At 38.6% G+C, this 13055-nt stretch overlaps 1 protein-coding gene across 2 annotated transcripts in view; it reads left to right on the top strand.

The window, feature by feature from the left end:
- PKHD1 (PKHD1 ciliary IPT domain containing fibrocystin/polyductin) overlaps positions 1 to 13055 on the top strand; it is a 447336-nt gene that overhangs the window by 402503 nt on the left and 31778 nt on the right. For both annotated transcript variants that reach the window (XM_024558059.3, XM_045193323.2), the window contains 2 exons: positions 10482 to 10617; positions 11602 to 11689. In XM_024558059.3, the coding sequence (XP_024413827.2) occupies positions 10482 to 10617; positions 11602 to 11689 (224 nt within the window). The remainder of the gene's footprint in view (positions 1 to 10481; positions 10618 to 11601; positions 11690 to 13055) is intronic.

Here is a 13055-nt window from a genome sequence, read left to right as displayed (position 1 = left end):
AGCTTGTCATAATGCTTAGAAAACATGTCTAACACTAACCACTTCATACATGCATGCTGCTTGGCTGTAGAGGGCTCAAATTGGGCAACATGGATATTCCCTGTAAACTTGTCTTTGCCACTGGGAAAATAAGCTCAAACCCATGCACATTTTGAGGTGATGTTGGGTCCCTTGAAACAGGTAAACTTATTTAGATTCTGAGCTATGTTACTTAATGATATTTCAGAGCATTCATATTTTTTTAGATTATTCTCTTGTTAACTGCTTTTTCATCTTATAAGTGGTAGTGCTAATAAATTAGCAGTAATACCCATTACTATTTAATGGATATTAGCTACTTCTGTACAATTATCTCCAGTGAATGTGCAACTTACTGTAAACAGCAAAGCAAAAAGTAGTATCTTTACATTTTGAGGCATATTCAACTAATACATTGATTGCCTTTTCATAAACAGGGCAACATACTTGTGTGGAAGCTTAGTGTATTATATTTTATATGTTTACAAAGGAGATAAGTGTTCTTCTTTTCTACAGTACATTAATGTGTATAGAAGATATAAAAAGAAAACTCAAGCAATTTTTTCTGGATTCTGGTTGATTTGAAGAATTGGTGACTTACCAGCTTAGAATTAAAACATATTCCTGGTTGCATGATTGTGCAAAATCTATTCAATTTGGATATTTTTTTTACCAACCACTAGACCTTCACCATATTATTGATGTTATTATGATATTATGCATGATAATATAAGAATCAGGAATCTGAAAAAATTATGCTGATGTATATTAGCTTATGTTTAAATATGGTTTCTTTCCTTTAGCCCAATTTCATTTAGATCCTACTCAGTTCTTATATGTGTGGGTGACTAAGGAGAAAAGGAGCTAGTCCATTGCTAAATTTTATTTAGATTTTACAGTACTGAGCTTTCCTAATAGGTTGCCACTTAAAATGACCAATGTTTGTATTTCTACATATTTCTATAGTAGTATATATTATATTTTTGAACATAGAATATTCAATATTGAATCCATATTGAACTTCATATATATATAATATAAAGTCTCAGTGGGTATTTAGTTTTTAACTAGAAGGAGGGAAAAGTCAGAGTAGAAGCAATGGAGCTGTAACAGGAACCCGGGAAAGAGAGTAGCCTAAGCACAAGGGTAGGCACATGCGCATACGTGTAGGGATATCATTCTACCATAAGGATGTGCGATAGCTTCAGAAAAAAGATTCCCTTTGTTGCCCCCCATCTGTCGTAGCCATGATGTTTTCAATTTTGACGCAGATATTTCTGATTTAATAAGAAGCCATGTATATTATTGCATCAATTTTCTGTTGGGGTATATTATATCCCTCATTTCTCCCTATTCTTTTAGCATTTTAAGAAAAAAAATCTAGACATAAGGCAAAAAAAGCAAATAATGTGAAGATAAGGAAAGGTTGCTTCTTAAGTAAATTTGAATAAATTTCTGCAGAATGAAAAATACCATGTCCTAAGGAATTGAATGAGAATTAGCAAGGCTTCCCATGGTCCTAAGAAGTTCACAGTATGTTAAACAACCCTGAAGCCCTGTGCAAGCCCCAAGGCCAGTGCTGTCCTTTTGACTTTGATCAGACATTAACAACCTTATGACTTGACCTTGAGACAGCACAGGGCTTTCAGTGAAAAGCACCAAGGATATTCTTGAGTGGTTCACCCTTGTTAATTTAATGGGATTGTATGCATTCAACAAATCGAGACCATATTAAATATTTACTTTTCAAGGGGAGTATTTCCTGCTTTGGAAAAGCTACAACTTCTGCTGTCCAGGGAGAAATAGAATGCTACGTATGTTTTAATTAAATAATGCACAGTGAATTGGGCTTCATCCTCCTCCAGAGGCATCTGGGTTTCAGCAAACTTGCTTGGCTAAGTCAGTTCCATGAACCAGTTTTCCATCTTTCAAAGCATTGTTGACCTCTATTGTCAGTTCAGTTCTCACCTGGCTTTTTAATCATTTTTTATTTACACACCTTTTTTTTCTATCAAGCATTCAAAAATATGAACACTATACACATTTTATTTTACTATTTTAATGAGAAAACTTCTAAGTTTTCACTTAATGTCATGATTTAAATAGTTTGCCAAGTTTTTTTTCTTTTACTAAAATTATTTATTTATTTATTTTAAATTCTTGTATTGTTGTTCAATTACAGTTGTCTGCATTTTCCCCTCACCACTCCCCACCCTACCCCAGCTATCCCCACCTCCCTCGCCTGCTTCCACCCCCCTCTTGGTTTTGTCCATGTGTCCTTTATAGTTGTTCCTAAAAATCCTTCCCCCTTCCCCCGCATTATCCCCACCCACCTTCCCTCTTGTTATTATCAGATTGTTCTTAATTTCAATGTCTCTGGTTATATTTTGCTTACTTGTTTGTTTTATTGATTAGGTTCCGCTTAAAGGTGACATCATATGGTATTTGTCCCTCACTGCCTGGCTTATCTCACTCAGCATAATGCTCTCCAGTTCCATCCATGCTGTCGTAAAGGGTAGGAGTTCCTTCTTTCTTTCTGCTTCGTAGTATTCCATCATGTAAATATATCATAGTTTTTTGATTCATTGACTTACTGATGGTCACTTAGGTAGCTTCCAGAACTTGGCTAATAGAAAGAAGGAGCTCCTACTATTTACACACTTTTTATTCAATTTTAGTTTTTTAAATAATTTCAGTGGAGTAGAAGGAGCAGAGATAAACTGATGTTCAGTATGTCCTTTTTAAACTGGGGTTTCCCCATGGGACTCTTAGTTCTATATTCTTTCTTTTATCTGGAATCCTGGAAGGACACATTTTATATTGTTTCTTTATCTTTCAGCAGACACTTGATTTTTGCTCTTAAATTTCTTCCTTATTCTTCTCCCTGCTTTCTCCTGCTTAATAAAAATATCATTAATATCTTTGCCATATAATAAAATTAAATATATCTCTTTTTTGTCATTTTCACCTGAGGGTATATTTATCGATTTTAGAAAGAGAGGAAAGGAGAGCGGGAAACATCAGTGTGAAAGAGAAACATTGATCAGTCGCCTCCGTACACACCCTGACTGGGGATCAAACCTGCAACCCAGGCATGTGCCCTGACCAGGAATAGAGTGTACACGATGATGCTCCAACAAATTGAGCCACACAGCCGGGCTAAATATCTATTTTTAATGGAAGTTTAGTTATTGAAATGCCAAAGCGATTAGCGGTTGGCAGAATTTCTAAAATGGCCTCCCAATGATGCGCTGCCCTATCCCAGAAACCTATGAATATGATCAGATAGCAGTTTTATGAATACACTTGGTTATATGGCACAGTTTACTTTAAGATAAAGAAATCCAGGATTATGTAGGTGGACCCAGTTAAACACATGAGCCCATAAAGGAGGAGAGCTTTCTCCTGCTGTGGCAAAATAAGAAGGCAGAGGAGGAATGCAGAGAGATTCAGAGTGTGAGAAGACTTGAAAGGTCACTTCTTTTAAGATGGAAGGGACCACAGGAGAAAAAGTGGGTGGACTCAAAGAATACAGAGTGAACATTGGCTGACAGCCAGCGAGGAAACGACCTCGATCTACTGCCACAAGGAAATAAACTCTGCAACAATCTGAGTGCATTCGGAAGTGGGTTCTTCCTAAAAGCCTTCACCTGAGCATTACACTTAGCCAAGCCTGTCTGAACTCTTAACCCACAACCTGGAGATAATAAATTTGTGTTATTTTAGGCAACTAAGATTGGGATAATTTGTTATGCAGCAATGGTAAACTAATATGCTATCTCACTTAAAGCTCCTTCTCTATGATATTGCCATGAACTTTGGGCCCCCAAAACAGACATACTGAGGGTGAACGTGACACTTTGGGAGTGTGTATTTGTATGGTTTTGTGCCCATCATGTAAATAGCCTTTTAGGTTCCCTTCTTCTCTGTAAGTAGCACCCTCTCAAGCCAGCTCAGAACAGAGAAGAAAACTAAGAGAGACAATTGGTGAGACGAGTCTATTGGTACTCATCCTCATTTAGCATCTTCTCTTGTGTAACCTCTCTGTGCCCTCTGGGCACCTGCTCTCTAGGAAGCAGCTGTTTGGAGTACGCAGAGCAAAAACTTTCAACAAGGGAGGGTGCTCTTCTCCAGACTGGCAGAATGCTCATCCTGGAAGAGATTCCTGTGCGGCCACTTGCCTCTTGTCTCCCTCATGGGAAAACCCCAGCTTTTCTGTCAGAGAATGTTTCTGCACCATTTCTTCTTTTACTACCATGCAAATTCACCACTTTGTTGAGTTAGGCGGATGGCAAAATTGTCATAATGGTACTTCATATACGTGGCTTTGTGGGGAAATGAGATGCTCTGCATAAGCAAACTTTTCATTTAATTAAAAATTGCTCCTTTATCACTGTATTTTTTAAAGCTTTCATCTCTTAAACTTAAAAGAAAACTTATTACCCAGCCTTATTATTTGGGAAATAAAGTATATCATTCACATTTTTATTGATGATTCATGGCCATTTTCAAAGCTATCATTTATTTTACAGCCCTGTTTCTGCAGTAATGCCCTTAGGGACCATTGTTCTTATACTAAATGGCCCCAAACCACTAAATCTTTAATTCTACTCTGCAATTTATATTTTTCTGCTATTTTCCTTATGAATAGGACGTTAATTGTAATGCATTGCTGCTGTTGACATATCTGCACCCAGAAGTTTCCTACCCACATACACATGTAGTTCTAAGTCCAAAATTGAAACATACTACCTTAAAATCAAGTAATTTATGTTTATTTGTACAGGCAATGAAGTTGTAGGTAAATGTAATAAAGACTTATGAGAGCTTACACTTCAATGTTTTAAATTTACCAAGTATTAATTGAATAGCTATTATGTCCAAAATTTATATGGCTTATATGAAAGTCTAGACATTTTGAAATTAATGGATAGGCAAAAACAATTATGCACCTATTTAATAAGAATGTTGTATTAAATCTCATTATATCTATTACAAAGATATCATCAATTCAATATTAACCTGCTAGACCATTAATTTAATTTCTGGTACAACTGAAGAATATACAGGGATCTGGCACAAAAATAACGCCCCTTTTAATTACAAAACCATAAGCATGTAATTCTGTAACATAACAATATCACACTCAAGCACACCATGTGACATTTTAGGTGAAATGTTTGAATTAAAACTATAAATTATTACACCCATATTATTACCCTACCAACCACACTCGGGCAGGTGTTACTTCTGCCAGACCCTGCATTTGGATCTGTATAATATGTATTAGGTGGTCAAGGCTTCAACTTAACATTATATTCCCAAGAGTACCAATGCACATTAAGGACCAGTTGCAAATATTGAAAAGTAGCCTGCTTGGCTCTTCTGCCACTGCGATACTCCTGTGCAAGCAGCATCTTATGTGAAATCTCTTTAATTGGAAAAATCCTGAATGATTTCTGTTTTTCTGGTCAACACCCTAATACAAACAGGAAATTTTGAATATTTTGTGCATGATCTTAAAAATGTGTTCAGAGTTTCCATTACTCCAGATAAGATATTTATGCTCCATTTATTCTAAAACATTCTTTTAAATGATGTACCAATGAAAATGCATAGATTTTGACCTCTGAATTGACCTCGCGGGACGATGTGTTGTGTTTCCTCTGGGTCTGCATGTACTCCCGGCACACTGCAGCCTACACCTCAGGCCACTCAAATCTCAACTCAAAATGAGTAATTACAAAGAACCTCAAGAGCTGCATGGTAAGTATTAGAGCAAGCAGTAAGCACACCCACTGAGGAGTGTACCAAAACTTGAAGTTAGCCAGGCCAAAACAGGTGGTGGCTTTCCAGAGGAGTTTAATAACCTCAGAGCAGAAGCGGTACAAGGCGGGTACTGATTTATTTTAGTGCTACTCTAGTAATATGAACTGCATGCTTACAGTGTGCCCAGTCCGGAACCACTGTGCTGTAATAGTGCAGGGGGGAAACAGTCGGATCATAAGATATTTCTTGTCTCGTAGGAGTTCGCAGCAGCTAAGGGCATCTGGCTAGGTTTCACAGGGAGCAAAAGGACTATGAAATATAGTAGTCTCCTCTCATTCAGTTTTGCTTTCTGGGGTTTCGGTTACCTGCTATCAATCATGGTTCAAAAATATTTAATAGAAAATTCTGTAAGTAAACAATTTGTAAGTTTTAAATTGTGTGCCGTTTGAGTAACATGATAGAATCTCACTGTCCCACTCTGTCCCTCCCAGGATGTGAATTACCCTTTTGTCCGGTGTATCCATGCTGTGTACATTACCCACCCATTAGTTACGTAGTAGCCTTCTAGGTTAGCAGATCAACTGTCACAGTATTACAGGGCTTGTCTGCAAGTAACACCCCAAATTGCAAGAGAGTGATGGTGTCAAATTGGATACGCCAAAGAAAAAACTTAAAGTGCTTCCTGTAAGTGAAAGGGTATATGTGTATAAAAAAAAAGAAATAGGAGATGTAGAGTTTGTTACTATCCCTAGTTTCAGACATCCACTGGGAGCTCTTGGAACGTATCCCCTGTAGGAAAGAGGGGACTACTGTATAAGTAAAATGGTATGTGTCAATTTTTAAAGTTAGCCAGTGAAGTCATTCATACCTTACAGACTCTGAAAGTTAGCTGGTAAAGTCAATCATACAAAAGAACATTCCTGAAGGACAGAGCTCATGGTGTTTATTTATCTTTGCATATCTCCCAGTGCCTAGAACAATGTGTGTACATAGTAGAAGGGCTAACACAAGTGTGTTAAACTAAATTAACTAGAGAACTTACTTCCCTCTCCCAGACTACAGAATCTTGCAAACCCCCTGGGAATTCAAGTTCCCTCCTGGCACATACAGATTCTGCCCTATCTAGCCAATTTAAATTAACAATGGTTGAAAGTGCTCAGGACACCGTGAAACATTTAATTAAAACATGGGGCTCTTTTCTAGGAACCTGACTTAGTAACTTTGAAGAGGCAAATGTTAAAGACGGGGTGCAAAAGTACCCCTAACCTCCCTCCCTCGCCTCTCCCCGTAGGTCTAGCCCAGAACGAGCTTTCACAAATAGGATTTATTTGTTTATTTGTTTACTGGGTTTCCCATGCAAATAGAACTACCCCCCCTCCCTTACCTCCACCCACCCCTTTACCAGTAAGCAGTTCGGATCTGCTTATGGGTCAATCTGGCAAATTGAAAAGCAAAGGTTGAAGTGCACTGTGGTGATTTTGGAACCGGGAAATTTCTATATTCTCCTTATCTTTCTTTTAGTTTGCACTTAAGCCTCGAAGGGGAAAAAGATTCTTTCACATATCTGACTGGGTATGGGAAACTGTTAAATAGTGGTTAGAACTGGGAGGGTTGGAGGGAACTTTCCTCCCCCATTTTTTAAAGTTTGGCTGTAGGTCTTTCTGCCCGCAGGCTATAGTCACATTAGCAGTGGGAAATTGGATAAGGGCAGCACAATGACAAATCCAGGTTGCTTGCAATAAGTTGCTAATCCCTTTGCTTTAATATCGGAGCAGCGTATAATGATGTTTGGACATCACTCCAGTTTACTGACGACCCCACTGGGGCCAGCAATAGAACCTTACAACTGTCTAACAAGGCATCAGGTGACTCCCGTCGTCACAGCAACGGACACTGGAATCTAATCTTCCCTCTATCCCTTCTAGCACCCAATAACGCCTAGATTATATAAGTGGCCCATCATTGCTTGGTAACTTGAATCAATTAACGTTAATTCGCACAATGCTATGATGTATTGTGATCACTTTCATTTCAGGGAAGGGGGAGAAATTGCTATAAGTCACCTAAAATGAGGTTGTCTGTGGTGCTGAGGTATTAATTGGGTGTCCATATTAAATGCAAAAGGAGCCCCATCGTGAAAGGAAAGTGGATGAGTGACTCTCTTGGCTGCTATTGACCTATCAGAAGAAGACAGTGCCCTTTTCCTTTGCTTTTATCTATTACAGTTTTCCCTATTGCGTGTCAAGTTGATGTATTATAAAAAATTCATTTGGTGACCTTTCACCCCCTTAGCAGATTAAACAATTTCACTTCGATGGCATCATTAACAGGACCCTGCATTTAATGATGATTTCTCTAAAAGGCCACGGAGATTCGATTTTAAGCTAACAGATTTATTGCACTATTATAACATATCGTAAAAAACTGTACCACCTACGGTCAGGTTTTAGGATAGAAACTGCTTAAGAGTTTATGTGGAGCTTAAAGTGGTATTACCTTGGGATATGCTGTAGCAGCAAGTCTCTGACCTCCAGTGAGATGCTGTTTACATTTAATAAGAGATGTTTGCTCACAATAAACTTTAAAGTGTGTCAGGGAGAGGCCTTTCAGCGGGTGTGCAGGCAGTTGGTTCCCGTCCCTTCGTCTCCAGACGCCAATGTGCTTCTGTCGAGGTCTCTGACGGGCCCTTTCAGTGTCTGTAACCCACGCAGCTGGCCTGACCCCGGTCCTGCATCAGAAAGCAGTTGAGGACCAGGTAGGGGAGAAATAGATCTGGAAACAACATTAGAATTTTCCGATAGCCTGGGACCCATAGAAGAATAGAATTGAAAGCATAGATTTTAAAAACCTGTTTTAAGTTATTAGTCCCTTTAAAAAAATTAAAAGAGAGCTTCACCCACTCAAGTTAAACAAAGTAATAAATGATGATTGCACAAGTGTGTGCTGGATTCCCAGTGAACAACCGCGGCAGAGCCTTAGCTAGTAGATGGCCAAAGGGACTGTTAGGGCTACTCTGCCCACTCCCGGGACTCTCGGGGGAGAGGGAGATTACTTCCTACAGAAACGTCGTATTTCCTGATCCACTGTATTTGCTCTTCCGCTATTTCCTCTTTTTAGGACTAGTTGTCACCTTTATCTGACATACAGTTTCCATGTTGAATAAATGCCTTACCTTTTCTCCTCACAAAAGAAAAAAAAAAGGTTAGGGAATAAAGTGTTTGACTCACAAGCATTTAATTGAGGGCAGGATAGTCCTCTTTTCTCTTTTTGCAATCTAATCCTCTTTTGTTAGACCTGACCTAGGCTGTACTGAGGATAAGTCATCAGGGGATGCTCCATATTAGTGGGATATAGGTGATGTATAAAGTCTGTTTATATATTTTTGTTTAATTGCTAAAAATCTGTTACATGCCTATGATGTGTGATACATACTAGGGCCAAGGGGGCAAAAGATATATAATCCATAAACTGTATGTTCTTTTTAAAATAATGTTATTTTAAAATGTATTTATTGATTTGAGAGAGAGAGAAACATTGTTTTTTTTTCCCATTATTTATGTATTCATTGGCTGATTCTTGCATGTGCCCTGACCTGGGATCGAACCCACAACCTTGGCATATCGGGACAACTCTCTAACCAACTAAGCTACCTGTCCAGAGCCTATAGTTCTTTTAATACAGCTATCTTAGTCATTAAAAATGCCAAAGCTCTAGGAAAAAAGATGTTTTAAGGTATCATGAATTATATATAACCATTTCATTTTATTTTGTTTATGCCATGTTTTTGCTAAGTCACACCAGCCATTAATGTGCTCAAAAGGGGTGAAAAAAAATCCAGCTCATTAGTTGACTGTTCTACACCTTGGTCATAACCTTGCTATTTGTAAAACCTTTGGCAGGTTACTTTACTCTTTTTTAGACCTCAGTTTCTTCACATATAAGTAACAGTACCCACTTCATAATATCATTTTAATGATGCAATGAGTTTATACATGGAAAGCTTAGAAGAGTACCTGGTACACAGTTAGTACTCAGCACGCATTAATTGTAAGTATTATTCTCCCTAAGGGCTTCCTTCATTTAAAATCAATTGATCGATGAATTGCACAGTTATTGAACCTGTTAGTGCAGGCACACTGTGGAGAGCATAAATGTGGGGGGTCACTGTGAGGACTAAATGAGCCATTGCACGTCAAACAGCGCTGGGCTGGGCTTGCTCTTGGGCATTTCCTTGTGGTGCTCAGTGATGTCATCCTGGAACCAGAATCAGCTGTGGAGAAATTACTCATGCCATGCAAACTGGACAACACTGAGAATCAGGGTCTTTGGGGGAAGAGCGGGTTGACTACTACACTACTGAACACATCCCACCGCCTAAGTATCGTCCTCTGAGTTCCCTTATTGGGGCTTTTTGGGGGCTGATATTAATAAACTTGATAAACATCTAAGTTCATAATTTATGGTTCTCCCCCACCCCCTCACACTCAGTCCATTGTTTACTGGAGCTAAGCTAACATATTATATAAAAATATAATTATTCTTCAGCTATAAGGTAATGTTCACTATGAAATGTATTGTTAAGTTTCTAGATGCCAAGGCTAACATTTCAAGGGTAATAATGTATTATGGAGAATAGCACAGCACTGGTATGTGTAATGCTATGGATGTATTCTATTTTGTTTTACATGTGCCAGAAATACAAGCAATTTTAAAGCTGGGAACCCGATCTATATTCGGCCCTATGCTCTTTCAGTCCTAGTGCAGCCTTCAGATGGGGAAGTGGGAAAAGAACTTCCGATCCAGCCACAGCTCGTTTTCCTGGACAAGCAGGTAACCTGTTCATGGGTGACAATCTTTCAAGCTGGGGAGAGGTACTGAGCACACAGGGTAGGCTCCGTCATTGTGACACAAATTTTCAGAGTGCCCACCGTGTGACACTTGGTGCACTGAGAACGTCTCACCACGGCTGTCACTGCCCTTCCACTTCACAGCCTGCCACTTTGCAAGGATGGCCAGCATTTGATTGTGGGGAAAATACACTTCTGATACTTTTCCTCCCCCCACCAAATTCTTGAAGTAGGTTTCTCATGTCTTTTCAGAAGTCTAGCTTTCTCAAAGAAGTATCTCTGCATCTGAAGAAGTAATTGTGTATGCTAATGAAGCAATTGGGGCCATCACATCTGCATAATACTTTTATGTTATTTAAATGGTTTCTCTTATATGTGGTTTAAGTAAATCATTAACGAGACGGTTCAGTGCTTAATTCTAATTTCAGTGGCCATGTCCTCGGACTCCACTTATCTTTTCTGTATTTACTAAAGTCGTGGAAGAAAACTAAGTAAAATAGGATAAGTAAATCTACTTTCCACTCTTTATTTTTAAAATGTATCTTCTGATGTTTGCAGAGGGACAAGGCCATGGGACTGCAGTTCACACTTGGAAACTATCACTTTTGATCTAGTCTGGCAGTCACCAAATTCTCTCCCACTTTCTTCTGTTGACCTTGGCTTCCCTGTTAACCATCAGCATATAACGCCACTCTCTTCCTCTATAAACTCAGCTTTCCTTTCTCCTCGTAACCGCCTTGCCCAACATTTTCTGCACTAATGTCCCTTCTCTTCTTGCAATACGCTAATTGTAATATATTCTTAACGTGAGAAAGAAAATGCTTATTTATTATTTTCCTTCCTTTACTTGTTTGTACTGAAGTGCTTTATGCTTTATGAAAGATTCTATTCTGAATTTTCTTTTTTTTAGATAAATTCAGATCCTCTTCCGAATCCAACTTTTCCTTTTTATTTTTTCTGTTTTCAGAATCGCAGAGTCGAGTCCCTGGGGCTGCCATCTGAGCCTTGGGCTGTTTCTGTTTCCCTGGAAGGAACATCGGGTTCAGTGCTGAAAGGTAGGTACCTGTGACATTGAGAGCCCTGTTACTACTGCATCTGCACAGAAAATGTTTGCAACCACTGGGGACTCATAGCAAGGTCATGCTCAGTATCTATAGTAATTTCAGAGAAATATCCTTTATACACACCCTACAATGCCAGTGTCTATGAAAAGAAAGTTTTGGCTAGCAGTAAATTCTTCAGGAACCACCTCCCTCCCTCCTCCTATCCTCTGAGTGATGAGGGTGTATTTTTGTCAAACCATATCCCCAATATGGTGTAAAGAAAAGAGCATGTCCCCTAAGACAAATGATTTTTTTGGTACAGTATCATGGACTGACCCAGGGAGCAAGGTCACCCGTACAAGGCGGTTTCTATGGAGAAACACTGGCTCTCAGTGATGAGCCAGTTGAAAAATGTGATGGCAAATGCAAAGCCCCTGGCCCAAAGCAGACCCTCAAGTTCATTTTTCCCTTTCCCCCTTTGTCTTCTGTTACCTTTCTGTGCAGTTCCAGTACCACTGCTTAGCTTCATTCACTTTCCCTGGACCACGTGCATGTGAAAATTAAAAAAAAAACAAAAAAAACAAGCATCATTTTATTCTTTACTTCTGTAAAGTTTAAATATTTTAGATATCTCATATAGATGAAATCCTGCAGTATTTGTCCCTCGGTGACTGGCCTATTTCCTTGGCATAATTGTCCTCAGTGTTCATCCAAATTGTCACATATTTCAGAATTTCTTTTTTTAAAGGCTGCATAATATTCCATTGTTTATGCACACCATGTTTTCTTTGCCTCTTCATCTGCTGATTGACACTTAGATTGTTTCCATATCTTGGCAAGTGTGAACAGTACTGCAAATGACGTGGGGTGCAACTATCTCTTCGAGATCCTGATTTTGGTTCTTTTGCAAAAGTACCCAGAGTGAGCTTGCTTGTTCACATCTCTATTTTTAATTTTGTGGGTAATATCCATAGAGTTTTCCATAGTGACTGCACCATTGTGCATTCCCACCAGTTTAGAAGAGTTCCTATAAGAGTTCAACTTCCTCTACATTCTCACGATCACTTGTCTTTTGGTATTTTGAGAATAACCATCCTAATAGGCATAAGATATTACCTCATTGTGATTTTGATTTGCATTTCCCTGATGATTACTCATACTGAGCATCTTCTCATATGCTTGCTGGCTATTTGTAAGGTTTCTTTGGAGAAATGTCTAATCAAGTTATTATTTTTTAATCAGGTTATTTGTTTGTTTTTTGCTCTTAAGTTGTAGAAATGCCTGATATGTTTTGGAAATTAACCCTTATCAGAAACATGGCTTGCAAATATTTTCTCTTATTCTATAGTTTGCCTTTTCACTCTGTTTATTGTTTGCT

The sequence above is a fragment of the Desmodus rotundus genome, chromosome 11, assembly GCF_022682495.2.
Source record: "Desmodus rotundus isolate HL8 chromosome 11, HLdesRot8A.1, whole genome shotgun sequence".
In the NCBI taxonomy this organism is placed as follows: domain Eukaryota; kingdom Metazoa; phylum Chordata; class Mammalia; order Chiroptera; family Phyllostomidae; genus Desmodus; species Desmodus rotundus.
This window is presented reverse-complemented; position numbering and strand designations above follow the sequence as displayed.